Raw genomic sequence first — 27720 nt, forward strand, 5'->3', positions numbered from 1 at the left:
TACAAAAGACAGTCCTCTGTTTGAAGGATTGTCCCGTTCAAGCCCATATTAAAAATACAGAATCCTTAAGAAGGGAGATCATGATCCTTGAATTTGCCCATCAGCAGGACAGTGGACAGAGGAGGCACAGAGGTCACTTTATCACAGTCTTCCCCTCTATATTGATGTATTTCTGTTCTAAATTACAATAAATATTTCCAAATGTGCAACTATACATATAAATTAGCATATACAGACTTTTATGCAAATCTGCCCTCTCATCTCTCTCTCTCTCTCTCTCTCTCTGTGTGTGTGTGTGTGTGTTGCATTTCTTCTCTTTTGGTGATGTGTGAGTTAGGGTTGCCAAATTTCAAACAGTGAAAATCCGAACAGAAAATTTGCTGAGTTGCCATGCATCCGGATTTTCCCAGATGTTTGCCTGATTACTGCCCAGAGATTGCTGCTGACGGCAGTGTTTCGGATATGTCTGGGAAAATCCGGACGTATGGCAGCCCTAGTGAGTGGCCTCTTATTAAGCCCTACTTCAGAGTCTCCAGGTAAAGGACTAAAACCTGAGGGTGAGGAGATGGCATCGAAAATCCTGGTGCCAGAAGCTGACCCACCGTGCACCACACCTTTTTGTTCCCAGATTTTGCTGTGCAAGTGTTTGGTTCAGAGCCTCTGGGGAATTCTCTGCAGTCCTAGAAGTGCTTTTCTCTCAGCCCCGCCCCCCTGAAAGCATTAAGTTATTTCTCAAGATCTGCATGCAGGCTTAATTCTTCTGTGCCCAACACACAGTTTTCTCTTCTCTTTTCCTCTCCTCTTTTATGTGCCTGTTTTGAAAAATTAGAGAAGTGATTGGCTTCCTATGACTTCTGTTAGTTCCCTGTACTTAAGCTCTTTGCATTCTTGTGGTTGGGTTTGCATTAATAATGAGGCACAGCAGTATGGCATGTGTGTGTCTTAATTATACACAAGTGACAAATGCCTTTTAGACAGTTCCCCATCCCTGGAATATTGTGTCAGTTCTTCTGTGGACTCTGGTGGATGCCAAAGGCTGAACTCATTTACTCACATATGTTTTGGAGCCTGTAAATCCTTTCAGCACCTCTGGCACCTGCTTTCTCTGGGATCTTAATAGCCCAGATTATTACGATCCTAGGTCCCTCCTTCTCTGGTGCCAATGTGATGCCCACACCCTTCTGGCTCCACCTTCCTGTGCATAGGAAATGCCAGTGGGATCTCAGGAATGCTGAGACCAGTAGGTTTTAAGAGCAATCCCTTTTTAAAAACACAACTGTTAAAAAGATGTATCCAAGAACAGGCCTTTAAAACTTTGTTGTGAATCTTAATCCTTCCCCCTCTATAACAGGCATAGGCAAACTCAGCCCTTGAGATGTTTTGGGACTACAACTCCCATCATCCCTAGCTGACAGGACCAGTGGTCAGGGATGATGGGAATTGTAGTCTCAGAACATCTGGAGGGCTGAGTTTGCCTATGCCCGCTCTATAAAATCTCTTAACCCTAAAATACCTTATTTATGGTACCTCCTAGCTATACGCTACCAAAAATATTTTGAACTTCAAAATATTATTCCTAGTATCACTGAGCTACATTTGAATTTTTGTGTAGCAATCCAGTACACATATATTGCCATAAACAAAATTTTACTTCCAAATGCGAATGTCTTCAGACTTTTTAAATCTAGAACAACGTGCAAGCAAGCCTGTCTGATCTGGTATGCTACCAAAAATTGATACTGGTGAAAGGTTAGTACCAGTGCTGAGTGAAACTTGGAAAAGTAGGAACTGTCTTTGCTTGCCTATTTTATTAAACAGTGCAGTTGGTGCTCTCCATATGTTGGACTACAGCTTCCGTTATCCCATTATCCCATGGTGGCTGGGACTGCTGGGAGTTGGAGACCAAGGCCATCTTGAGGCCAGCATGCTGCCTCCCCCTGAGTTGGAGGATGACCCAGCAGGGCTCTTGTTATGTTCCTAAGTTGCTTCTCTTTTTAAAAATAACAATTTTAGCTTGCTTGCAGTTCTCTAATTCTTCTCCCCCCGCACCCCTGTTCTGCCTCCTGCATGCACTTGTGTTGTGTGTGTGTTTTGTTGACATCGCTGCTGAGATTCTGTATCCTAGAAACAAGAAGTAAAACAAAACTAAGAAACCCTCTGAGATTGCTGCAGAAAAATACAAAAAAAGAAAAAGTGTAGCAGGAATGCCAAGCCAGATTTGGGGGGGGGGGGTTGTCATCCACCAAGGTTTTATTTGACTCTTTTCTTATGGAAACAAATCCTCTCATTCCATTGACCCCAACCCCCTTTTCCTACACTGATCATTAGCCAGCATGGTGTAGCATTTAAATGTGGCAGACTAGGATCTGGGAAACTGGGTTTCAGATCCCCACTCAGCCATGATGCAGGACTAGTTAATCATCTCTCAGTCTGATCTATCGCATACGGAGGTTGGAAAAATAAATTTTGAGGGGGGAGCATGAAGGCAAAGGAGGATATATATGTAATAGGTCTCTTTTCTATTTATGTGATGTTTTACTTGCTTTGTCTGGCAATTTGTAAGTTACCCACATAGGTCTGAGTTGTGTTCCAGCAGCTGGGACCTTTCCACACTTTTGCTTGTCCCATGCCCAGAAACCATGGGTCCGAGCTCCGCTCCTTTCCCATGGAAAACCTGTTCTTTAGTGCTACATTGGAGCAAATGTCAATCCAAAGAAAACCTGCATTGCCATTTGCTCCAATTGAATGGAAAAGAGTTGTTTGCCCATGGGGGAAAGGAGCAGGGCAAGAGGAAGTGCGGATGAGCCCTAGGAGACCATAATGCTGCTTTGTATACTGTTTAAACTGGGCATTGGCAACATGTCTTCTCTGGGCAGACATGCAGCCACAGAAGATTCCCTTGGTCCCTGAAATTAGGCTTGGAAGAATCATTCCATTGTAGGCAATACAGTAGGCTGCTGTGTGTACTTGGTTGTGCTGTGTGTGTTGTGCCTGTGTGTTTCTCCAGCTTGCAAATGTACCCATGGATCAAATGATTGTGTCTCTTAAATGCTACATGGAAGGTAACTTCCATGGCCTCTTCCTATAAGTGGGTGTTGCTAACATATTAACCCTACTCTGATGTTCTTTGATCCCATGCCACTCAACACGGGAGCAAGGAGTGGGACCCCACAGAGAAACCATGACCTTGATGTTGCATGTTCCTCTGCTCCAAGTGTGCTGTGCAAGCTTCTGTAACAAGACAGTCTTTGTGCATATAGCTGTACATACAAAGACTTCAATAATGTCTGTAAGATGGCGGCATAGGAGCAGGGGAGGGGAGACTGGAATGAAATGATCCAGGACAGACTTTGATTGAAGACTTTTGAGAACATACTTCTTAAGAGATAAGAGGTGGCTTGGTGGATAGTGGTGGAACAGCTGGTACAGACGGCATGTTTTTAGGGTGCTTGCTCAGCTTTGGCCAAAAATAAAACAGAACTGTGTCATGAAGGATTGTGTCATAGAGCAGGAGTCCCCAACCTTCTTGGGCCGAGGACATACCTGGAAATTTAAGAAACTGTCATGGGCACCACAAAATAACCATTTGACATCAGAAAGAACTGGTGATGCTATCCCCACTGACTCACACCAAGCAGCAGGCAACAATATCTACACACCGCCCAAGAAAACCCTCCACAGACAGTGAAAAGCAGGCAACCCCAAAGAAGCAAGCAACCAAAAATACCACCACAAATCATTATTTATGTGTGTGACATCACCCCCACTCCAACTGGACTTCACCTGTCTCCATAATTAGGCAGGTCAGTATTGAAATTTTCCACCGTTGTGTCTAGCTTGGATCTTTAGACAGAGCTGCAGGAGAAATCTAGCCCTTGAAGATGGGTCATGTCAGGGCACAAATCATGTGTAATGCTGGAACAAATGTCTGCAGTGTGCACATTGGACTTGGAAAGGGCAAGATCTTCCTCTTCTTGATAAGTTCTGATACCAGCACGAGCTGCAGAATCATGGAGCAGAGTGCAAAGTATCATGTGATCTCTTCCTCCCACTTTTTTCTCTCTCTCCCTCACCCCTCGCCCAACCTTCACTTCTATAATAACTTAGTTTTGTGCTGCTTAGCATAAACCTCCTGAACTTGGGCAGCTCTTTTCTCCTGAGTCATGGACTTCCAGGACCTGCAGTTTCTGAGCTTGGGAGGTGCATAGTAGGTCAGTCATAACCCAAGTCAGCCGGAAAATGACAGCCATCTGTGTCACAGCCAAGGCAGGGGGTGGGGTGAAGAAGTGGATACCACTCACTGTTTCTCCAGCCAGAAATCTGCTTAGCACATGTAGAGATGAAGTCTTAGTAGACTGAGCAGTAAATCTCATTGTAAGCTGAATGGTGGAGAGTTGTGTGTTGTTTTTTCCTTCCTCCCAGCTGTGGCCATTGGTTTGTTCACAAATCCTTTTCAGCTGCATGTATATATATATATATATTTCCATGGTCCTCCTTTTTAAAGAACCCCTCTGTTGTCAGCTTTCCTGGTATGTAGGTAATTGCATAATGGGCAAGACACGAAGGATTAGATAAATGGAAAATCAACTTCTTGGACAAGTTGTAAGATGCACACATCACGTTCTTAGATAAGAATAGTCTGAAAAGGCTTGTGAGGACTTTGTGTCACTGCTAATACTGCAGGAAATAAATACTTTGCTCAGCTGAAACACAAGCAGCCATAGCCTTTTTGCCTATGTGAGGGTCCCGTGTCACAAACTGGGAGATAACTGATTACGCTTAGTTTTATTTCAACACACATCATTTCTAATGTTTAAAAACAAGGGTCTCCAAAACACTTGTTTTAAAATCTGGATGTGTCCTCATAAATAAAAAAGCACATGACTTGTGATCCATCATGTTGAATGAATTCCTCAGGTTGAATTGTGGTTACTGTGGATTGATATGTAACATTGTGGTTACTTATCAACCCATGATGGGGTGGATGGCAAAAGTGGGGCAACTCTGGATTGGTTTGTCAGACAACAATCTTTATCATTGTCTAACAGAGGTTTAGGGTACATTCATATGTGGGGATTAGTGCATTAATTTTCCTGATTATAATGCTAGCAATCCTATCTCAGATTCTACCTGTTGCATTATGGAACTGCAGCTTTTTGATCAATATACTGCCATGCCATGCTAAATTTTAAATGGTGGAAAAGAACTGTATGCCAAGATACCACTCGAAATTTGGTCATGTGAAATTGCAGTGGAAAATTATTGGGATTTCCTGGGTTAACGGTGTTGCAATCAGGTCCCCCCCCCCCCCCCGGAAGCAAATAACACAGAAATGAGCACCAAACTTCCACCGGATTTTGCTTTTGCAGCCACAGTCAGATACAACCCAGTGTCTGGCGAAGGCTGTCCCTTTGGCCATGCTCTCCCTACGGACTCCCTTCATTGCCATTTACTAATCAAGTTTTAATTTTCTTCTTGTGATGGCCGTGTGCTGCCTCTGAATGCTGAGGAGAGTGCTTTTGTGCTCAGATTCTGCTTACAGGCTTCCCATATGCATTTGGTTGGCCAGGCCAGAATGTTGGACTGGGTAGGCCTTTGCCCTGAACCAGCAGATCTTGTTCCCAGTGGCACTCCAGTACTCCAGTATTTACTCTGGACTACAGTGTTGATGATGTGGGAATATCCAAGTAGAGCCAGAGACAGGCAGGATTTATCTTCTCTAAAAGGTGGCAATAGCAGCCCTTTCATTCATCGCATGAATGCGGTGATTGGAATAACTTTTCCTGCAGCTGGGCTCGGTTTTGCCCTGTGCCAAAGAGAAGCCACACAAGCTACCCAGTGTTCTAATTTGGACCACAGCAGGGAGGGACAGTAGCCACCAACCAACTGCAAATAAAATGGGCCCATTGGCAGCGAGGTGGAGTCTTATTTCCTTCTGCCTCTGCTAAATTTGAATGTAGAAAGAAAACTTCCTATAAAGGTTGCGGGTGGCTTCATAAAAGAAAATACCCTTCATTTTCCTAGTGTAATTGGGTAAACATGATTATCAGGCAGACCTTCATGGAAAACTTCCTGTTACTGTAACACTAACTGATCCTCGCGTACCTTGATACAAATGAAATTACATCTGATATAGTCATATATCAATGGCCATAAACTAGATCCTAAACTAATAATTCCAGGGCTTTAATAAGTGCAACTTCTAACCTCTCACTTGAAATAGTTGCTTAGAACTCTCTGCAGACACCAGTGTCTTGGTACTGCTTTTCTTTAAGCTTGCATTTAAAATATTGCTAAGAGACTTCATGGTGGTGGTTTGTGTGTTTCAATTTTATTTTAATATTAGAATAAAAATAAGATTTTATTTTAATCTGTCATGGATGCTTTAGCTGAGATTCCTGCACTGCAGGGGGTCTAAGATTCTACAATTCTATTTATTATTTATGCCCCGCCCATCTGACTGGGTTGCCCCAGCCACTCTGGGCGGCTTAAAGACAACTTAACAATCCAGGTATGATTTTTACCCTTTGAAGAATCATCTGGTTTACTATGCTTGATTCCAGACTATTGGAAATAGTAGCATAGTGGATCTCATAGGCGCCTGAGATTCTTTTGACTGGAGATGCCAGGGACCAAGCCTTGCCAGTAAGTAGGCTACCGCACTTTATGTAACAACAAAGACCTGAGTGGAACAAGTACCCCTTGATTTACCCCTTACTCACTTCATCATTTGAACATGCTTTGGGCAGAAAGATGCTAAGAAAGAGCTAGTGCTTTGTTCTTATATTTTGTAAATCTTGGTGGTGGGTTGGGAGAGAGATCTTGTTCAAATGCCGCTGTTGGGGTTTGTTCCTTGCACACAATTTTGCACACAAACCGTGGTTCCCTGCACACAATACGGTACAGCACAGTGTGCTCCTGAAGAAACTCCGAAAGTCTTTCTGCAAAAGCTGCTAAGACCAAAGCTTATACTGGGTCATCTATGAAAACAATGCCTTCACTCCATGACCTTATCATTTGATGAGAGAGCTGATCAAATATTGTCCAGTATAATAATAATAATAATAATAATAATAATAATAGTAATAATAATAATAATAATAATAATAATAATAATAATAATTTATTTATACCCCACCCATCTGGCTGGGTTTCCCCAGCCTCTCTGGGCAGCTTCCGACAAAATATTAAAATACAGTGGTCTGTTAAACATTAAAAGCTTCCCTAAACAGGGCTGGCTTCAGATGCCTTCTAAAAGTCATTGTGTTGTTTATCTCTTTGACATCTGATGGGAGGGTGTTCCACAGGGTGGGTGCCACTACCGAGAAGGCCCTCTGCCTGGTTCCCTGTAACTTTGCTTCTCGCAGTGAGGGAACCGCCAGAAGGCCCTCGGCGCTGGACCTCAGTGTCCAGGCAGAACGATGGGGGTGGAGAAGCTTCTTCAGGTATACTAGACCGAGGCCGTTTAGGGCTTTAAAGGTCAGCACCAACAGTTTGAACCAATGTAGATCTTTCAAGACCAGTGTTATGTGGTCTCGGTTGCCGCTCCCAGTCACCAGTCTAGCTGCTGCATTCTGGATTAGTTGTAGTTTCCAGGTCACCTTCAAAGGTAGCCCCACGTAGAGCGCATTGCAGTAATCCAAGTGAGAGATAACTAGAGCATATGATTCTCAAATGTTTTGTTACATCTTCACACTTTTCTCTGAAGCAGGTGACAGTTGTCTGCCACAGACAGCTGGAAGTGAGGCCATCAAAGTACACTTGCTAGGTGGGGGGAAATAACCAGCCTGCTTCTTCTGTTTCACAGAATTCTCTGAATCTGGAGTGCATTACAACATGGTATGTTAGGACTGGTCATGTTTATGATTCTGTAGAATAAGGGATAGTTTAAGGTTTCCTTGGTGCTTGTGAAGCAAGGGGAGAGCAGTCAGAATATCCTATGAAAGCTGGAAGCACTGTGCTTGTACAGGCAATAATAAATACCTGTTCTCTCCTCTCCCCTTACCTGAGAAGAACTTGGCATCCTTAGGAACAGTTACGGTATGCCATGTAGCAACGTGATTTGTTTTTAGAGCCAAGTTTTGAGCTTGCATAAGACCAAGGAGAGGAAAAATACTGGCTGGGATTGGGAGAGAACTTGAATTCCATGTGCATGACTGGCATATGGCCTTTGCTAAAGGTGCCTCCCAGGAACCTTTTAGGCATACACACACACACACACACACACTTCTTAGAAACTGGGACTGGCCTGTGATGAAAAAAATTGTCATTTTCTTTTTCTTCTGGGTGACTTTGATGTGGTTGCTAATATTTAAAGGTTTACATGTTTGCAGTAGGTATGTGTGTTAAACAGGGTGTTTTCAGAAATGTAGGCAATATGTCAGTGCACTAGCAGGAAAAAAGTGGAAGACTGATTTGCATCATTTCAGGGGCACGTTCAATGTGGAATTTCCCACATTTCAAATCCAATGCAGGCACACATACAGACGTCTTCCAAGGATTTTGTGTGAATATATCTGTATGTGAAGGAATCTGCTCTAATAGTTTAGAATGAAATTTACTTTGTACAGTGCTGATAGACCTGCATTTGTGATCTCCCTTTCCCATTCTGGCAGAGCAGGATTTTTGGTTCTTGGTTTTGTGGCCCTTGTCTTAGTCAGAAGGCAGCCTTCCCCACTTTATAGGAGCAGATTTCAGTGGTCTCTCTCTCTCTTTAATCTTAATTAAAAAAATTAAAATTGTCAAGAATTTCATAATATGTCTGAATGCATTGATTACATTAGAAAACAAACCAACCAGTAAGAAGTATGGTACATCTGTCATTATGAACATTACTATACAGAAGAATATAAGTGGATAAATTGTAAATTATACTGGTGTTCAATAAAGCTATTTTCATAGCTTTGTCATATTTTGGACTTCTCATTGGATTGTCTTAGTGCTTCTTTTTGTAAACAGCTGATATGATTCTTGGTGTTAGAAACAGTTTGTTTGTTTAGAGCATATTTATCTGTCAATATATTATAAAGTGAGACCGTATTTCTACAAATTTATTCTCCACATACCCTGTTTTCCCCATATCATAAATAATATGTAACTTGGCATTAGAGCTAATTCCCAGAGCTTATTAATTCAGTCACTGCACAAAGGTAGCTTCTGGGTTCTCCAAGTTTGACTATATATCATTCTTTCTGCCACAATCATATAGGGGGTTAATTCAATATGTGAAGTTTAGCAACAGAAATAATGGATCCAGCGCCATGTTCGTACTGTTATATTTAAGATATTCATTTTGTAAACATTTTCCAATATTTTTATGCTGAGAGACATGACCACCACATATGAAAGTAACGGCTCTTGTTTCCTGCAATGGCAGCACATTTTTGAATAACCAGTTCCAGTGTTTAGACAGGGCAGGGGGTCAAAAGAAAGCAAAGCACCAAACCAATCATAGTGGGAGAATTAGAGTAACCCCACAAACCTGCATGGGGGTCTATGTTCCAGGGATCATGCCTAAAGCATAGTCAAAACACTTTGGGTGCAATGGTGAGTAGAATTGCTAAAGTCTTTTTCCCCCAGATGCCTGCCCCCTTTCCACCCACCTTTTTAAGTATATGTATATATATATATATTTGCCAAGCCTGTAAAGCTGAATGCACACAAGTTAAATGCATGTAAGTTGTGGGCTTACCATACTCTTATTTTATCTGCTACAGGTGATAGATATACTTCTCAGAGTGACTGTGTATGTGTGTAAGTGCTTACTGTAGGCTGAAAGGGATGAAAAAGCAGGCAGGGCACACGCTCCGTACTGCACAGTTTACTTGCTCTGTACGATTTCCCGTGTGGGTTAATTAATTGAATAAAAGCCTAGAGAGTTAAATCATTTAATGTATTGCCTGTCTTGATAGCTATTGTGTGCTGCTTTCTTGTGATAAGCTATTATTGATGAGATGGCTGTTTCTTCTTAGCCTAAGCAGTTCATCTTTTAAAAGAAAGAAAGAAAGAAAGAAAGAAAGAAAGAAAGAAAGAAAGAAAGAAAACATGGAACCATTTCTGTTTATGCAATGACTTTGGGATGAGTTGTGGATCTGTCTATTTGATACTTGAACAAAGAAGAGTTATGCTGGTTGTTTTTAGGCAAGTGGTGTTGTTAATGCTGAGAACTGAGGCTGTGCCAAATTCTCCCAAGTAAATTCAGGGTGTAAAATGCCCTCTTTGCTGGGAGAGGTTCTCTTAAAAATGCATACCTTCATTTTTTATGCTACCCTTCATCCGAGGATCATAGGGTGGTTTACAGTATAAAAACACAAAAGTTTAAAAGGCCTTAGATTGTTGAATTAGACAAAGGCACCAGTTACTCAAAGGAGAAGAGGAACGTTTCTGCCTGGCACCAAATGTAATGAAGGCACCAGGTAAACCCTCCCTGGGAAGAACATTCCCCAGGTGGGGAGCCACCACAGAATAAGCCCATTCTTGTATTGTCACCCTCCAGACTGCTTGTGGAGAAGGCACACCACACGAAGAAGGGCCTCAGATTATGATTGCAGGGTCCGAGTTGGTTCATAAGGCATAAGGGGAGAGGTGGTCTTAATAATAATAATAATAATAATAATAATAATAATAATAATAATAATTTATTTTTACCCCACCCATCTGGCTGGGTTCCCCCAGCCACTCTGGGCGGCTTCCAACAGAATATTAAAATACAATAGTCTATTAAACATTAAAAGCTTCCCTAAACAGGGCTGCCTTCAGATGTCTTCTAAAAGTCTGGTAGTTGTTTTTCTCTTTGACATATGGTGGGAGGGTGTTCCACAGGGCGGGTGCCACCACCGAGAAGGCCCTCTGCCTGGTTCTCTGTAACTTGGCTTCTCACAGCGAGGGAACCGCCAGAAGGCCCTCGGTACTGTCAAAACCAGCACTTTGAGTTGGGCCCTCTTCTCGTCCTTTTGGCTAAGATGATGTGTAGTGTAGAAAGTATTTGGCAGCTAGTGCAGTTGGGCCAGAATTGGCATTATATGCTCAAACTGTCTTGCTCCAGTGAGCAACCTGGCTGCTGAATCCTCTGCTACTAGCTGATGTTATAGAACAAATTGCATAATTTAGCCTAGAGGTTACAAAGCATAGACAACAGAAGTTAGGCTATCCCTGTCCCAGATAGGGGTGCAGCCAAACCACCAACCAAAGCTGATGGAAGGCACTCTACACCACGGAAGTCACCTGAGCCTCAAGCAACAGCAAAGGATTCAGGAGTACCTGCTTCTTAAGAGGGTGTGTAATCCCATCAAGAGCAGCTAACCTCCCATCCATCTAGACTAGGGAACCACCCACTAACATCCTTATCTGGATTAAGCTTCAATTTATTGGCTCTCATCCAGTCCATTATTGAGGCAAGACTATGGTCTGGCACATCCACTGCCTCACCTGCAGATGTAAAGTAGAAATAGAGCTGTGAGTCATCAGCATATTGCACCAGATAACTCCACTCAGTGGTTTGATGTAGATGTTAAACAGCATGGTGGATAAAATTGTACCTGAGGAACCCCACACTGAAAGTTCCATGGGGCCAAAGAACACTCCCCAAGCATCACCCTCTGATAACATCCATCCAAGTAGGACCAGAACCACCATAAAGCGGTGCCATCCACCCTTAACTCAAACAGCCGCTTCAGAAGGATACCATGGTTTCTGTGTGAAAACTGGGCTTATAAATCCTGGCTGAAACGGATCTAGATAATTTTGCCCAACTGCTTTGCCCTCACTCTGCACTGGGAGATGTTCTGAACCATTGCCTTGTGTTGTGAAGATGGCAACTGAATTTATTTCGTGGAAGACTTTTGCAGGCATTCCAATAGATCACACTCATTGTTTCACTAGTATTTATCACATTTTCATTTACTCTTAATTTGCAAGACTGAATTAGAGTAACATACTAAATATTACTAAATAAATGTTATTTACCCTTTGCAACCACAGCATGAACCTGATGGGTTTGCATGGACTGTAATTTTTCTCACACCTTGAGTGCAAGTGAGGGAGCATGCATTCTTACTGTCAGCCAGCAACTGCCTCTATGCTGAAAATTTGAACAAGGACTTGTTGAGAGTCATTGTTTGTTTCTCTCCCTCTTCATCTTGCTTCTCCAGAGATCCGATAAAAGATTTGGAGCCTTTTACCCATAGTGATAAGGAATCTCATAAGTAAGAAAAACATTTGAATATGAATGAGCAGGGTTTTTCTAAGGCGTTTTTTACAACTATGCTTTGTGTTTTTTAGTGTTTTACTAATGGATTTTAATATAGTTGCCTCCTCCGAGACTTTGGAATGCAGGACAGATTAAAAAATAAATCCATAGTCATCAATCTCATATCTCTTGTAATATCATCAGTTACAATGTGGCATCATAATGTCCACAATAAGTGCCTTTAATTTCTTTCTAGCTTTCCAAACACACAATTCGTGTTGATTCTTGTATTTTGTTGCCTCAGCCTTTACTTCTGTTGGTCGATTGCTAGAGGTCCTGTGTGTGTATTTGGTACAGATGCTACCATAAGACCGTTTTAAAAACAAACAAGCCACTTGTGGGAAAATTGTTATTGCTAAAACATGTTTTCATAAGCTAGTGCGTGTTTTATCAGTGAGATTCCTGCCTCCTGCTCCAGAGATTAATAGGTGTGGGTTTATCTCATGATCTGGGTAATGTAATGAAGCTACAAAATTTATGTCCTCTTCTCAGGTATCACCTGTTTTTCTTTGTGCATGTTAATTCCACTATTTTGTTGGTACAGGTAGGTAGCCATGTTGGTCTGCCGCAGTTGAAACAAAATAAAAAAATAGCACCTTAGAGACCAACTAAGTTTGTTATTCGTATGAGCGTTCGTGTGCATGCGCACAAAGGCTCATATCAATAACAAACTTAGTTGGTCTCTAAGGTGCTACTGGAAGGAATTTATTTTATTTTATTTTGTTGGTGTTGCTACTTCTCCTAAGTTCTCAGATGTTTTCCTGTGGACTGCTTGAAAAATGCTAGGGGTTTCTTGGTGGACCACTTGACAAACTAAGTGTTTTCCCCCTATAAATCAAAGTGCAAACATTTGTAGAAGGCATCAGGGTCATAATAAGGACAGGACATTATTAGTCTATTTGATGATCTAGCTATGGGCAAAAATGGCCTCTGTCTCAACTGTCATAATAAGAAATCAAGTGCATGGCTAGGTACAGATAGTCTTGACTGTTCTGCAGCTTTTTCACGGACCCTGCTGAATGGAGCTTATGCACTACAGTTTAATAGCTTCTGATATAGTGCATATAGGGCCAGATGCCTGTTTTGCTGAGGTGGTTCAGCTGGAGCAGAAGATAGATTCTTTCAACACTGGAAAATCTGCAGAAAATGAGTATTATGGAATTAAGAAAACTTTTGGGTTTGAAATGATTTGACAATCTGGTTCTCTGAAACAGTGTATATTTTGATAGGTTCAGAAGCGTCTTCAGCATTATTACATACTCGCCAATATTTTTCTGGCTTTCCATATTGAGGTCATAGCAAATGTTGGAACATCACATCTGTTTTAGATATGCATCTTCAGCAGATGAAACCCCAAAGCTGTGCTTGACAGGTGCCTCCTGACAAAGTCCTGTGGGGTTTCTTACAGATTTGATGCTGAAAATTATTGTAGTGATGAGCTGAAGTTTTTGTGCAAGCTGTCATTAAGGGAAAGCAAATAAAAGCTGTTGCGGAAAACGTTGGGGCTACATGGACGTGTTCTACAGCAGATGCACAATGTAGTGCACGTACTTGCATGCTTACAACACCCTATGCATGTGCTATTTGGGAGTCCCTGACCAGTCAGGTTTTCCAGAGGCATGGATATGGATGCTTAACCGTACGTATTTTAATTCCCACCTGATGTGTTGGCTGCAAATAATGGCACAGTCCCAATGTTTGTTTCTTGCAACAGGAGTAATATGTAGTTCTGCCATAAGCAGAGATGCAGCAGCAGAGCTGCTATTGGAACATCAGAGGGGGGCTGGTGTAGAATGTTCACCACTTTGAGGGCTGCTTCCCATGTGTTAGGAAAAACCTGTAAGGCCGTGTACCCACCATAACTGCAAAGCACATGATGATTCATATGTGCCTGTTTTGTTGAGACACAGAAGCAGCAAAATGGATGCAATCCTAGTTGCACATGGTGACCTATCTGCATTTTGCATACTCCTTATATATATATCTTATATCTGAAGTGGTCCTGTGGATAAATGTGCTCCATGATGTAGTCGCTATCTCCTTTTCTCTGCAACTGCCCCTGGTTTCATTGCTGCTGCATTGTGTTGCTCTGAAGGGAAAGCCCTTTGCAACTGGTTAATTTTGGACAGGACCAAGAAAGTAAATGAGAGCTGTATGGAGGAGGAGCGTGGTTAGTGAGAAGACTAGCCACTTTTTGCAAGCTTGTTAAAGCAGCATCTTAAATCCCCTTAGTTGGGTAACTTGTCTCCTGCCTTTACAAGTTTTGATTATACCCTTTGGTATTTGGCGGGGGGGGGGGGGAATCTGCGTGCTCAATCCTTGCTTGACTGTGGTTGAAAAACTGGTGAATATAGGTATGAAATGCACGTCCACACACCACAAGGAGGCTGGTGATTAGAGATTTTAGCACAGCATTTTAACTGAGCAGAGTTTTGCTTTATTGCGGGGGGTGGCGGGGCAGGAATCTCAATTCTTTATGAGGTTTTTCAGAAAATTATGGCAGATGCTGTTTTTATTAGATAAATACGTGTCATTGTGTACATTTGGGGGATTTTTAAGGCTAATGAAGTGTGGGTCATCACACTTATTTCTGTCTGTTTGCTTTATTGGCTGTAGGCCCTTCATATAGAATTGTCTCATACAAGTCAGGCTATTGGTTCATCTAGCTCAGTACAGTCTGCTCCACGGCCATGCCTCCTCAAAGTCTTAGACAAGAACTTTCTCAGCCCCTTCTGACATCCTTTTAACTGGAGACACTAGGGGTTGAATCTGGGACCTTCTCCATGCAGGGCTTCGACAGGAGCATTAGTCATAGCAGCTGAAAAATCCCCCCAGGCCACCTGGAAGCCCACTGGATCCATCAGCCTCCAAGGGAGGACCATCCTAATAGGTGCATTTTTTGGTTCCCTCATTACATATCTTCAGGGGCCAGGCAAAAACTTTCCTCCGTAACCAGGACTTTGGCCTTTAACTATCTGTGGCCTTTAAGAAGTGGTGGTGGGATGTTTTTAATGTACTTCCCCTCTCTTGGTTTTAATGTATCTATGTGGGGTTTTTGTTTGTCTGTTTGGTGGTAAGTCACTTTGGGTTGCCCTGGACAAGATAAAGCGATCAACACATTCAGCAAATAATAAAGAAATAATAATAATAATAATAATAATAATACAGAGCTTTATCCACAGTGCATGTGCTGAAGTTGTATTATCTGTGATTAATTAATAGACACAGATGCTTTAAAAAATAACAGAAGACCATATGATCCTTTGGTATTGTTCTATGCTTGTGTTGTGCTGGCCTCATTTGCACAGAATGCTAAGCTGCCCCTGGCTTAGAGTTATGAAAATGAGCTGCAGCCTTGGGTATTGGATATCAACCCATATCCCTTTTCAAGTGTTCCTAGGCTCCAGCTGCGGGTGATGTGTGGCATGCTTGCAGTGAATGAAATGCTCAGTGTCAGCAGGGGCAATTTAATGCCTTTTGAAAACTTTATGTATAGCTCAATATTTGCAGTGCCTTTCACATGTGATGTGATTGTTGTGAGATTTCGCAGCGCTGTCATGAGATCTTGACGGAAGCCGCTGACACTTGACTTCTCCATTGTGGGGGAAGTGGGGCACACATGGAGACACCACCCCTGCCTCAGTCCACCTCATGGGTGAGCCAGCCATGTCCGTGCTTCTAAGCATTTGAGACGGGCCCATTTCTCACCATGCCCAATTGGAGACCAGGTGGGAAGGACTTCCTTTTGCCTGTCCTGATCCTTCCATCAGTTTCACTGGGTGGCCCCTGGGGTCTGGTATAAAAAGTTCTCCCTCTCAACATCATGCATGATGTTACGGGCCACCCAAGTCTCTGAGCGTATGTGATTCCAGGGGTCTTGGCACTTAACCAGGGTTTGCATTCCCTTTGGAATGAGACACACAGTGGAGGCCATGCTGTCTTTATGATAAATGGTTGTATTTACATATAAATACAGCCTGAGTCGGGTGGAGCCGGGATTTCCAGCATTCACATCTCAAGAGGTGCTTGCTTCCTACGGAAGCGCAGCATTGGATTCAAAGGCAGCCAGGCAGCCATCTCTGGGTCTCTTTGCCCCAGCCTGCTGCAGTCAGCCTGAATGGCTTCTTTTTCTCACAAACCCTTGCCAAATGTGACTTCCCTTTCTACTTATATCATTGCCCACTATAATCCTGGCAACCTCCCCCTCTGTCCCTGGCATGGTGCCCCCCCATCAAGTAAATCAATAAAAATACTTAACTAACTGACGTTCTGCCCCCTAACACGAAGCCTGCCCCCCAACATAAATCCTGGCTACACCATGGTCCCTGGCAGAGTCTTCTGTCTTGTGAATGGCTTCTCTTGGTGGGTTAATTACTGGCCATTTCAGCCTTTGTTTCTGAATGGCTTATCCCCAGCCAGCTATGTTGAACCCGGCTGGCTTGTTATTCCTAAACTTATCCCCGCAGTGTGGAGCACAGTTTTACTCAAACCTTGATTGATTCCAAATTTTGCTAATTCCAGGAATTATGGGTGCCCCTGCACCCACAAACTCTGGGGCCCGAACACATATAGCAATAATTTTTAAAAGCTGCCGAGTGATAAGTTCTACAGGTGAAGCATTTCCAAGGACAAAAATGCAATGGGGGAAACTTCACCAATAATATTTCTGCTTGCCCCACTTGGGAACATAGCAAGGAAAAAAGAGAGAGGTGTCAGCAGAGTGGGAGAGAAGAAACTTGGCCGCAGTAGTAAGCTGTTGAGGGAGAACTTGGGGGGAAGGAGGTTTATAGGGAGAGATGACTTGAACCAAGACAGAGAAGCAGGCCTAGGAAGGGAGAGAGCAAATAAGAAAGTAGGGCTAAAGCCTAGAAAACCACATGATTTGCAGAAAGTGAGAGAAGGAGAAAGTGTGGTGGGGAGAGGTGCAAAGAGCTGCTATTATTGAATGAGTCACATCCCATGTAACTGTGATTCTGACGTCTGATTCCTTACCGTTCCGTTCCTATGTTTAACTTAAAGAGAAAACACAACCTTCCCCTCCTTTCATTCTTTCCAGAGCTGATGTTTTGGCTTTGTGTTATTTGGGGGAGCTCCCATATCCCACCTTTATCTTCCTCAACCTCACTGTCACCCTCCCCCCACCCCACCCACCTCTCTCTCTCTCTCTCTCTCTCTCTCTCTCTCTCTCTCTCTCTCACACACACACACACACACACACACACACACACTATACAGTAGGTTGTGTACAGGCATACATTATTTCAGATGGGAACCCATTATGGAAGTACATTCACTTCCTTTCAAGCAAATATATCATAACCATACTCACTGGGTGTAAAGGAAACTCTACCCCCACTACCCCCACCCCCACCCCAATTTTGTGACAGAAGCATAATTTGTGCAATTCTGGTTGGCTGGCCTTTGTGTCAGTCACAGAGCCACTCCTGCCCTTCCTCAGAGCATGTTAAATGGATATTTAATTATTTTTCTTTCTTTTTCTATCTAGCTGTTTTATTTTACCTGTAAGCAGTTTTGAGTCCCTGATGGGAAAACGGGTGGGGTACGGACCAACTAACCAACCAACCAACCAACCAACCAACCAACCATAATAAACTGGGAGGAAATGTATAAAATAATCAGGGGTTTCTACATTTTATTGTGGTCTTGGGGCTGCACATGCAGCCACACAGAGTTGTCCTCATAAAAAAGCCATCCCGTATTATTTCCCCATTTGATCCACACTTGCTAGGCGGTGTCCAATGTCCTTGTTCCAACAAGGATTAACATTTGCACAACAGAACTCCCACGTGTGCACCCCACACCCTTCCCAAATCTGCTCTGGAGGGTTGGTGAAATCCCCAGAACAGATTTGGCAGGTGGGTGTGGGGAGGTAGGGGAGCCCCATTGCACAAGAGTAAATCTTCACACTGACAGACTTAGTGCCCCTTTGGATACAAGCCACCTTTTCTGTGGAAAATTGGATAAGTAGAGACAACATGAGAATCAGAGGGTGTGTGTGTAACATTTTGATGTGGTGGATGCTTTGTGGGTGCTAAGAAAAATCTGCATCTATTGGAAAGCAACAAGCCCCCAATAAACTGCACCGTGGGGGCTCCCTTGAACAAATGCTTCAGCAGGGAACCCTGTATGCCCTCCTTGGAAGAAAGGACCTAGAATGCATGCACCTGCTGCTGTTTCTGTTGGTGTCTTTGTACAGCCACAGTGGCTAATCTAGAACATTCCTTGGCAGAGAATTCTGAGGTGTCCCCATTTCTTTGCTTTCTGAGAGCTTTTGGGAATTGCTGTGCGACTGGTGATTGAAGAATATATTAGGGGATCTCACATCTGCTTTCTTTCCCTTAAAAAGTAATCCTCTGGCTGGCTTTGCAATCATGGACGTACCCAGAATTTTTGTTGGGGGGGCAGTACCTGTGTTTACTATATCTTTTTATTGAATTTTATTGACTGAGGGGGCAGCTGCAGTCACAAAGCTATTGTGTACATTTTCTCAATTTTGAAAATTCTTATTTTCTAGGTGTGTTGTCGTGCTGTTCAACCCCAGGAAAAATAAGCAATATCATATTCTGAATAGTTCCAGGTAAGTGAAACCTAGAACTCTGAGTGGTGGTTTGTCCATTTTTTTGGAAGGAAAATGCAAGAGCCCCTTGAACAACAAAAATAATAATCAATAATTTTATTATTTATATGCTACCTATCTGACTGGGTTGCCCCAGACACTCTGGTTGACTTCCAACAAAGTAATAAAACACAAAAAACCTCAAACATTAAAAACTTCTCTGGGCTTCAGATGTCTTTTAAAAGTCAGGTAACTGTTTATTTCCTTGACATTTGATGGAAGGGCGTTCTACAGGGTAGGCATGACTGCAGAGAAGGCCCTCTGCCTGCTTCCCTGTAACTTCACTTCTCACAGTGAGGGAACCGCCAGAAGGCCCTCAGCGCTGGATCTCAGTGTCTGAGCTGAATGCAGGGGGTGGAGAAACTTCTTAAGGTATACAGAGCCAAAGCTGTTTAGGGCTTTAAAGGGCAGCACCAGCACTTCTGGATTAGTTGTAGTTTCTGAGTCCCCTTCAAAGGCAGCCCCATGCAGAGCACATTGCAGTAGTCCAAGAGGAAGATAACCAGCACATGTGCCACTCTGGTGAGACAGTGCGCAGGCAGGTAGGGTCTTGGCCGGCGTAACAGATGGAGCTGGTAGACAGCTCCCCTGGATACAGAATTGACCTGTGCCTCCACAAACAGTTGTGAGTCCAAAATGACTGCGCACCTGGCCCTTCAGGTGCACAGTTACCCCATTCAGGACCAGGGAGTCCCCCACACCTACCTACTCCCTATCCCCCAAAACAGTAAAGAGAAGTTTAAATGACTTCTTACCTGATGCCAATAGTTTTAAATTGTTCAAGGTTCCTCAAGGTATAGGTGTTAAGAACAGCACCAAAAAACCCGTTAACAGAATATGTTCTTACGTGTCCAGGCTATGCTGCTGTTTCTGTCATAATGTGTTATGAAATTATCCAGGCTGTTGTTCTGGATAGAACCCCTCTTTCCTCTGGGCATGGCTCCTTATCAGATTAACGGCTCAAATAAAGTTAGTTGGCAAAGTATCCAGGAGAGAGAGAGAGACCATCGGCTTCACATGGATGCATAAGGAATTCTTCCATGTTTATTTTGCACACCCATACCTGCAGCCAAACCATAATGCATGAAAAGCTTTAAAAGCCACAATTTGTTCTAGTATGTCGTATCTCTTCAGCATCTCACTGATTCAGAGCGCAACGTTTGGAATTACTTAACACTGTTAAGCTCACCTGGCAAAGATTGTCTTGGCTATGTTTTCATTCACACAAACCCGCTTACATGTTTATGTGGGAGTTGAAAATTCATCAACTCTTCACCCAGTGTCAGTACTGTTTCACAATAATCTCTTCTCTCTTTACACAGAAAAACTATTACAGCCCTTGCTTTTTCTCCTGATGGAAAATACCTGGTTACTGGAGAGGTAAGTGATGGCGACTGATGGCCTGAATGCTCGCATAGGAAGCTGATAGGCCTCATGGTCCAGAGATACAAATGCCTCCTTCTCACAACTATCCCAACAGACTAAAAAGGCTGGATTTGTGTGAGGCATTTTCCTGTCCTCCCAGAATGAAGAAGAGGGCCCTGGCTCCATTAAAGAGTTGCCTGATGGGAGTGAGGGTGGCATGGGGAATAGCTAGCATGGATGGGTGCTTTCTAAATCTTTCAGAGCAGGGAAGATTTGCATTTTGAGAGCAAACTGCTTCTCTCCCAGTAAATGCTGGAAGATTCTAGAGTTGGAGGAGCTGTTTGAGCATCCATAATGTGTGGCTGGGATCTGGGAAGAGCCATTGTTTAGTGGCAGATCATATTTTTCACCTATAGGAGGTTCTGTTTTACAGAATAAGATTATAGGATCTTAGATGGAAACCCTGGAAAAGACCTCTCCAATGCTGGAGATCTACTGTTCCCTAGAATCGTATTATGACCCAGATGTCCTGTTAGTCTGACTCAGTATAAGGCGGCTCCTTATCTTATTAGGAAAATATGTCCATGTGTTTAGATAAAAAAGGGATAAGTATCCCCCTCTCTCCCAAGAGTGGGGGAAAAGGAGGGGTGTTTCACATTGAGAATGTATGATTATCTGATTAAAAGATCCATAAGGGAACTCTTAATTTGCCAGCGTGTTACGATTTGGCCAAAGCATTTAAAGAGGAAACCTGCATGAGCTCAGTTGCTTCTCTGGTCTCAGTAGGTTTGCTTTTAAAACTATTTTCTAGGGAGTGAGGATCAGACTTTTGGACAAATGAAAGCACAGATTGGATTTGCAGGGTGGGAGTTAGCTGAGGACCCTAAACATGCCTCTCCCCACCCCTTATTCGTTCAAGGGAGAAAGCAGAGGAAGTCGACCAAAGGTCCCTGTTGCTGCTTTCCTCCTTGGATTTCACCCCTCAGGATACAAAGAGAACAACGTTAACAGTCTTACTTAATTTTTTTAAGAGAGGAAAGGAAAGCACATTTGGAAGGAAGCCTTGAGAATAGTGACAAAGATCCTGGTGCCTGTGGCTTTGGCTGGGTTTAGTTGCTGGCAGAAAGTTTTTCCCTTTGAGAGATGCATAAAAGGAGGACAAAGATGACTGCATTCAGTTTCTAATGCAGACCAGATACACAATGCTCATACTGTAAGTGTAATGAAGCCTGAATTGATGAATGCTGGAAGCCCACAAAAATGTTGACTGTCCTTTTCTTGTCCATGTTGGACTGCTGCCAGAGATGTCTTCTGAGGCGGATTCCTATTGGGCCCTGCACACAAACATTTCTTTTTTTTATTACCCCAGATGCCTTGGACTTTAAATATCAAATTTAAGAGATGATTACCTCCCCACACTGCAAAAAGACGAGTAATAATTAATGAAATAATTAGTGAAATGTCCTTTCTCCCTCTTCTTCTACTGAACCTCTCCAGAGCAGGAACCATCTCTACCAACTTTCTCCATTGATGTTCATAATGTTAGAAACCTCCTGTGTAATAATAACTATAGGTGGAAATCAGTGCTTCAGTAATACAAAAGTTCTGTCAGAGCAAGCATTTCTGCTCTCCAGATGGAACAATCTCAGCCCTCCTCCCCCAATGCACTGTTCTGCTGGTGGTAGTCTGGCCTGTCTGCACCTGTACGTGAAAATAAAATGTGAGACACGAGAGATATTTCCTACATCTGGTGGGAAGAACGTGTGTGTGTGTGTGTAGAAATCTCAGCTTTATTTTACTATATATCAATATTTATAAACCACAATTTCCTAAAAATGCAAGAAGGCAGTCTACCCCATGCAAAAATTACAGCAATAAATCATCAACAAAACACCAATAAAAACATCCATTAATACTAGTAGGCTAAAGGAAAATTCACATTTCAAAGGCCTGTCTAAATAACACTGTTTTTTGGTGATGTCTAAAAGAAGGCAGGGATAATTCGTCCCAGAGCTCTGCTGGCTGGGAGTTTCACAGGCCAGGGCCCGCTGCACTGAAGAATCGGTCCCATGTAAATTATGACTGAACCTCAGGGTCACGGGGAACCACAGTAAGTGCCCCATCAAAGAATCTCAATGATCAAGATGGAGCATAAGATATCAGGTTGTCCTTAAGGTACTTGGGCCCCAAGTTGTTTAGAACACAAGAACCTTGAAGCTGACCCAGTAGCAACTGGCAAACAGTGCAGCTCTCTTGGCAGAGGAATGACGTGTTGCCAGTATGCATGAAGATAGCTTGAAATGTGATAGGCAGCTTGTTATTTAATGGAGAAGCTAGGCCATTTAGCCAGGTACATGTTTGTTTGGTTTTTTAATATATGTATATATAAAGATACAGGCATTTTATTCTTCGACCGCTCTCTGCACCTGAGACTTCCCCTTACCTGCACATTATCAAGAGACTCAGTTAACCCTGGCTAGAAAAAGGCTGCTCTTTGGTTGCCATGGTGATGTCACCTAGAAGGCCACCTTTTTGCAGGCTTTTGTGAAATCACGAGGAAGCTGTTGAGTAGGAGTTGCCTGTTGGGCTTGTACTTCTCTATATTTCACTTTAAAATAAAGTGCTTCATTTTGGTCGCAGTACTAGAGAAAGGTGTTAATGGAACAAAAGAAGGGTTCTTTTAAAAAACAACAACAGCAAAGCCCATTCCTGTTCACCATGGTCACTTATGGGGCTAATTTAACTATGTTCTTCATATTATTTCTTAGTTTTCTTTACAGACTGCTGCAGTTAGCATAAATTTCTCCCTCATTTGGGAGTTTTCAGGAGTGTCCCCTCTCCTAAAGGGTTGTGAAAGAATAAAAGCCTCCATCTATATTTTCTTATCTATATTCTTGCCGACAGTCTCAAATAACTCAAAAAGGTTAGTGTTACAGGACTTAACCTTGCAGAAGCTATGCTGACTCTTCTTCTATATGCTTGGGAATTATACTCTTAATAATACTTTCTGCTAGTTTTCCCAGAACAGATGTTAAGCTAACCACACTGTAATTTCCAGGATCCCCTCTGTATTCCTTCATAAGAATTGGTGTTTTTAGCGCTGCAAATCATCCTTTATAGAGTAAAAAATAAATAAATCATATTTTTAGCTGAAGATTTCTGTGGCAAAATGCACATTTGACTTGTCATGCACACTGCAAAGTGTATTTAATTTATATGTAGGTGGATGCATCGCCACTGGCTTTAAGGTTTGTATTAAGTGCCTCTGTTCATTGCCATTGTTGTTTCTCATTTCCAGAGTGGGCACATGCCTGCTGTTCGAGTATGGGATGTTGCTGAACGGACCCAGGTGGCCGAACTTCACGAACATAAATATGGTGTGGCGTGTGTGGCGTTCTCCCCGAGCTCCAAGTACATTGTGTCTGTGGGTTACCAACATGACATGATAGTCAATGTATGGTCATGGAAGGTAAAACTATAAGAATATTCTTTTTAGTATTCACATTAGCAGAAGTGGAATCTGTGGGTAGTAGTGGTGGTGATTTAAATTAAATTTTGGAATAAGCATGCTAAAATCTGGTAGCAGCCTCATTGGAAAGAAAATGGCCCACCTATCTTCACTGCTTCCTCTCCTTTTTATCTAATCTGCACACAATGGAATATCACAGCAGGCAATTCTTCCTTTTCCATACTTTAGAGTGGAACATAGATGGACCAGTGATCTGGCTTATACCAAGTCACAGAATTCTTCCATCTGACTAGCAGCAGCTCCCCAGAGTTTCAGACAGGGACATTCTCAGCTCTATTTGGGCATATCAAGGATTGAATTTAGGACTGTCTTCACACAAAGCAGATGCTCTACCATTGAGCCAGGGTACTTCTTTCATAAGATGAAAGAGCATGTTTACTATGTTTTAGATAACTATTTTATTTCCTTTGTTTGCAAATAGTTTTATTGAATTTTGCACACACTCTCTCTCTCTCTCTGGCAAACAAGAACCAATGCATTAATATCTTTGTCAGATACCTATTTTATTTTTCAAAAGGTGATATTCATTCTGGGTTCTTTGGTAGCAAAGTGGTGTGTGTGTGTGTGTGTGTGTGTGTGTGTGTGTGTGTGTCTTCTCCCAAGGTCTTTAAATTTTTTTTGCGCCCTGTGATATCCAGAAACGCTTTTTTACAATTGTTATTGCTGATAGCAAAAGTTGCTTCTCCAGGGAGAGAGAATCCTTTGATCGGATGAACAAATAAACTGGCATTTTTTGTTTAAACAAGAGTGTATTTTATTTCCTGCAAAAGTTGATATGTATTCAGCTTTCTTGTTTACATGTGGGAATTCATGCACAAGATGTTTAACACAAGGAAGACGAGAATGCCTTTTTTGTGCCAAGCTAATACAAATTAGACTGTTTGAGAGGCGAGGGGCAATAACCTGCTTATTTAGTTTTTATGTGTATAGCCTGCTGTTCAGCATGTTATGTTAGCCATGTTCAAGGATTTGACTTTGGGCTATTTTGCCATGTAAGATGTTTCTTATGTCTTACCTATCCATGTTAATTCACTTGTTTCAAAATATTTTATTCTGATAGGTCAGATTTAGTCATAAGCAAATCCCCCCCCCCCCCGCCATGAATTTTGATAACCAGGCATGTGAATACATCTCCTGGCTATATCTATTTAAGGTCCTAATCAGATTTTTTCCCCTGGGCTAGTGAGAGTTTATGTTTGTGTGTGGTGATAGACTAGGCAAAACCCTTCCCTTGGTAACTTAGTTACCTGCAGATGCTCCATGAAGATACCAAATCAAGTGGGAGTCTAATTCGCACATTTCTTCGCCTTCCAGAAAAGGGGAGATTGAGAATGCTGTCAGCTTTATCATCTTGAAATTAGTTTCTGTAAAATCCTTCTATCTACGTTTATCATGGTATGAAGGAAAGTGTGCCCAGACAGAGTGCATACTGAGCTTAAAACACATATTACTACAGTTTTATTATGTGAAAGCTGAAGTAGCAGTGTTATAAGCAACTCTTGGAGCCAACCAAAGATGCTATAAATTTTATGTCTTAGAATCATAGAACCATAGAGGCTTTGTCAGTTACTAGATGTTGCAGCGACCTGGACGTTTTCTATCGTGTGTGTCTGGAAGATATATGTTATATTTGTGGTAAAATACACATCTGGGTACTTTTAAATGTAGCCATGTGCAGCAGTATCTTAGAAAGGAAGAATGGTGGTGTCCCTTAGTCTAAATGTATGGTATCCCAAGGTAGAGATAAGTATGTACTGATAATTCAGGCTACAGAACTCTTGCTGTTTAAATGTGTCATTTTATGCTTAGGTGGGGGTGGAAGGGCACAACCTATGTCTGCCTGCATACCTTATAGACACATAAATGTGCATATTAGGGATGTAGCCAACTAAGTCATACTCATGTGCAGAACCACTGAAATCAATGGATTTTTCTTAGCCATCTCTGTTGATTTCAGTGGGTTTACTTTTGATTATAATTCAGTCAGATGCAGCCCTATCTGTCCAAAGGGGAACTCTGCAACAAAAAGGAGGTCCCCAGTTGCTTGTGGGCTCTTTGCTGGCAGTACACTGAGCACATGAAGGGGAAAGGGAAGATGGCTGTTTCTGCCCCTCTGCCCTTCTGTCTTCGCACCCCATTTCTGCAAGTGAAGTACAAATCTGTGATTTGTCACTCACAACTTACATTTGCAAATGGAACCTCTTTAGTCAGCAAGAGATTTGATTTGCTTGAACATTTTCTTTCCAGAAAAACATTGTTGTAGCAGCCAATAAGGTCTCGAGCAAAGTGACAGCAGTGTCATTCTCTGAGGATTGCAGCTACTTTGTCACAGCTGGAAACCGACACATCAAATTTTGGTACCTGGATGACAGCAAAACCTCAAAGGTAAGAGGCACAAATGAGAAACTGCATATATGCGGGTGATGGGAAGAAACTGTTGAGACGGGGAGAGGAAGCATTTTCTACAGAAGTTTTTGCTTTGCTTTATGCCAGTGGCTGATGGCTTGCCATGCCCTAAACAATTTTGGAAATGCAGATAATCTGTTGTGCATTTTATTGATGATATTGGCCGTGGAAAAAGAAAATGCTTTATTCTATAATATTCACTGAGTACATCTGAGAAGTTCTCTTCAGAACATTTTTAATTGTTTCTTTTTTATGAGAAGCAACATAGTAGATTTACAAAAGCAGTGTTCAGCTATTTTGTAAATATGTTCATTTTAAAAACCAAGGCTACCTTCATGCTTTCAATTTTCTCAATAAAACAAGTGGTTCAACATTTTCCTGCATTTTATTACACCAGTTCATAACCAGTGGGACCCTCTTCTCTATAAATTGATACTCAATCTGCCTTCCTTCTCTTACTCTTACTATGTTTTTGTTAGTTTTATCATTTGGACAGCGTCCCATATTCTCAAAATTCAGTCTTGTAATGTTGGGGTGTTGATTTCCTCCTGACTTGGAACTGATTGCCACATAGGCTGCTATCAGAAAGTGTGTTATTATTGTCCTGTCTTCTTAGCAAAACATGATTTTAGAATATATCCCAATAATACAACTGGTGGATTGATTTGTAGCACATGCCCTGTTCGAAGCATTTATGCTCACCAACGTACAGCAATCTTCTAACATATTTTTCTCTTTTGTACCAGGTGAATGCTACAGTTCCCTTGCTCGGACGTTCCGGTTTGCTTGGGGAACTAAGGAACAACTTCTTCACAGATGTGGCATGCGGCAGGGGCAAAAAAGCAGACAGCACTTTCTGTATCACTTCCTCAGGTCTCCTGTGTGAATTCAACGAGAAGAGGCTGCTGGACAAGTGGGTGGAGCTGAGAGTAAGTTCAGAACCTGGAACTCTTGGTTGATGATGATGGGAATGCACTAAGCCCACAAGCTGTTGTCCTGGGAGCTGGGACACGCTTGGTCTGAAGGCATGCTATGCAGCAACCTTGATGAAGTTAACCAGGTCTAGGTTTGGCCTGGAAGGAGTCTGCCTGGGAGCCTTATATATGGAAGAAAGGATGTTTTTATTATGTTTCTAGATACGTTATAGCCACCCAGAATGGCTGGAGAAACCCAGCCAGATGGACGGGATACAAATAATAAAATTATTATTAGTAGTAGTAGTATGTAAAACAAACAAACAAACCCTGCAAATGACCAATGGGGTCCAAAATGACACTTGCCCTATTTGCGTGGAAAGGGGATAGGTGCAGTTGAAAGGGGTATGTGGGCATGGGTGCGGAAACTCCCTTTCTCCTTGCCTCCCATACTACTGCAGCCCACCTTTCCCAGATTTCTCCTACCTGGGCTCAGATAGGAGTGAGCCCAGCTGGGAGAAAAAAACACACTTGGGGGAAAGCAAGGGGAGGGTTCAGTGTCTCTTCTCCACACACACCTGCCCTTTGGCCCTTCTACAGTTTTTAGGGATTTTTTGTACCT

General features: G+C 42.4%; 1 protein-coding gene across 5 annotated transcripts in view; it reads left to right on the top strand.

The window, feature by feature from the left end:
- The window catches only part of MAPKBP1 (mitogen-activated protein kinase binding protein 1), a 122611-nt gene that overhangs the window by 47701 nt on the left and 47190 nt on the right, over window positions 1-27720 (top strand). For all 5 annotated transcript variants that reach the window (XM_080996345.1, XM_080996348.1, XM_080996346.1 and 2 more), the window contains exons 4-8: window positions 18783-18845; window positions 20207-20264; window positions 23548-23718; window positions 26026-26163; window positions 26931-27113. In XM_080996345.1, the coding sequence (XP_080852471.1) occupies window positions 18783-18845; window positions 20207-20264; window positions 23548-23718; window positions 26026-26163; window positions 26931-27113 (613 nt within the window). The remainder of the gene's footprint in view (window positions 1-18782; window positions 18846-20206; window positions 20265-23547; window positions 23719-26025; window positions 26164-26930; window positions 27114-27720) is intronic.

The sequence above is a fragment of the Podarcis pityusensis genome (genome assembly GCF_964106645.2).
Source record: "Podarcis pityusensis genome assembly, chromosome: 1".
NCBI lineage: Eukaryota > Metazoa > Chordata > Lepidosauria > Squamata > Lacertidae > Podarcis > Podarcis pityusensis.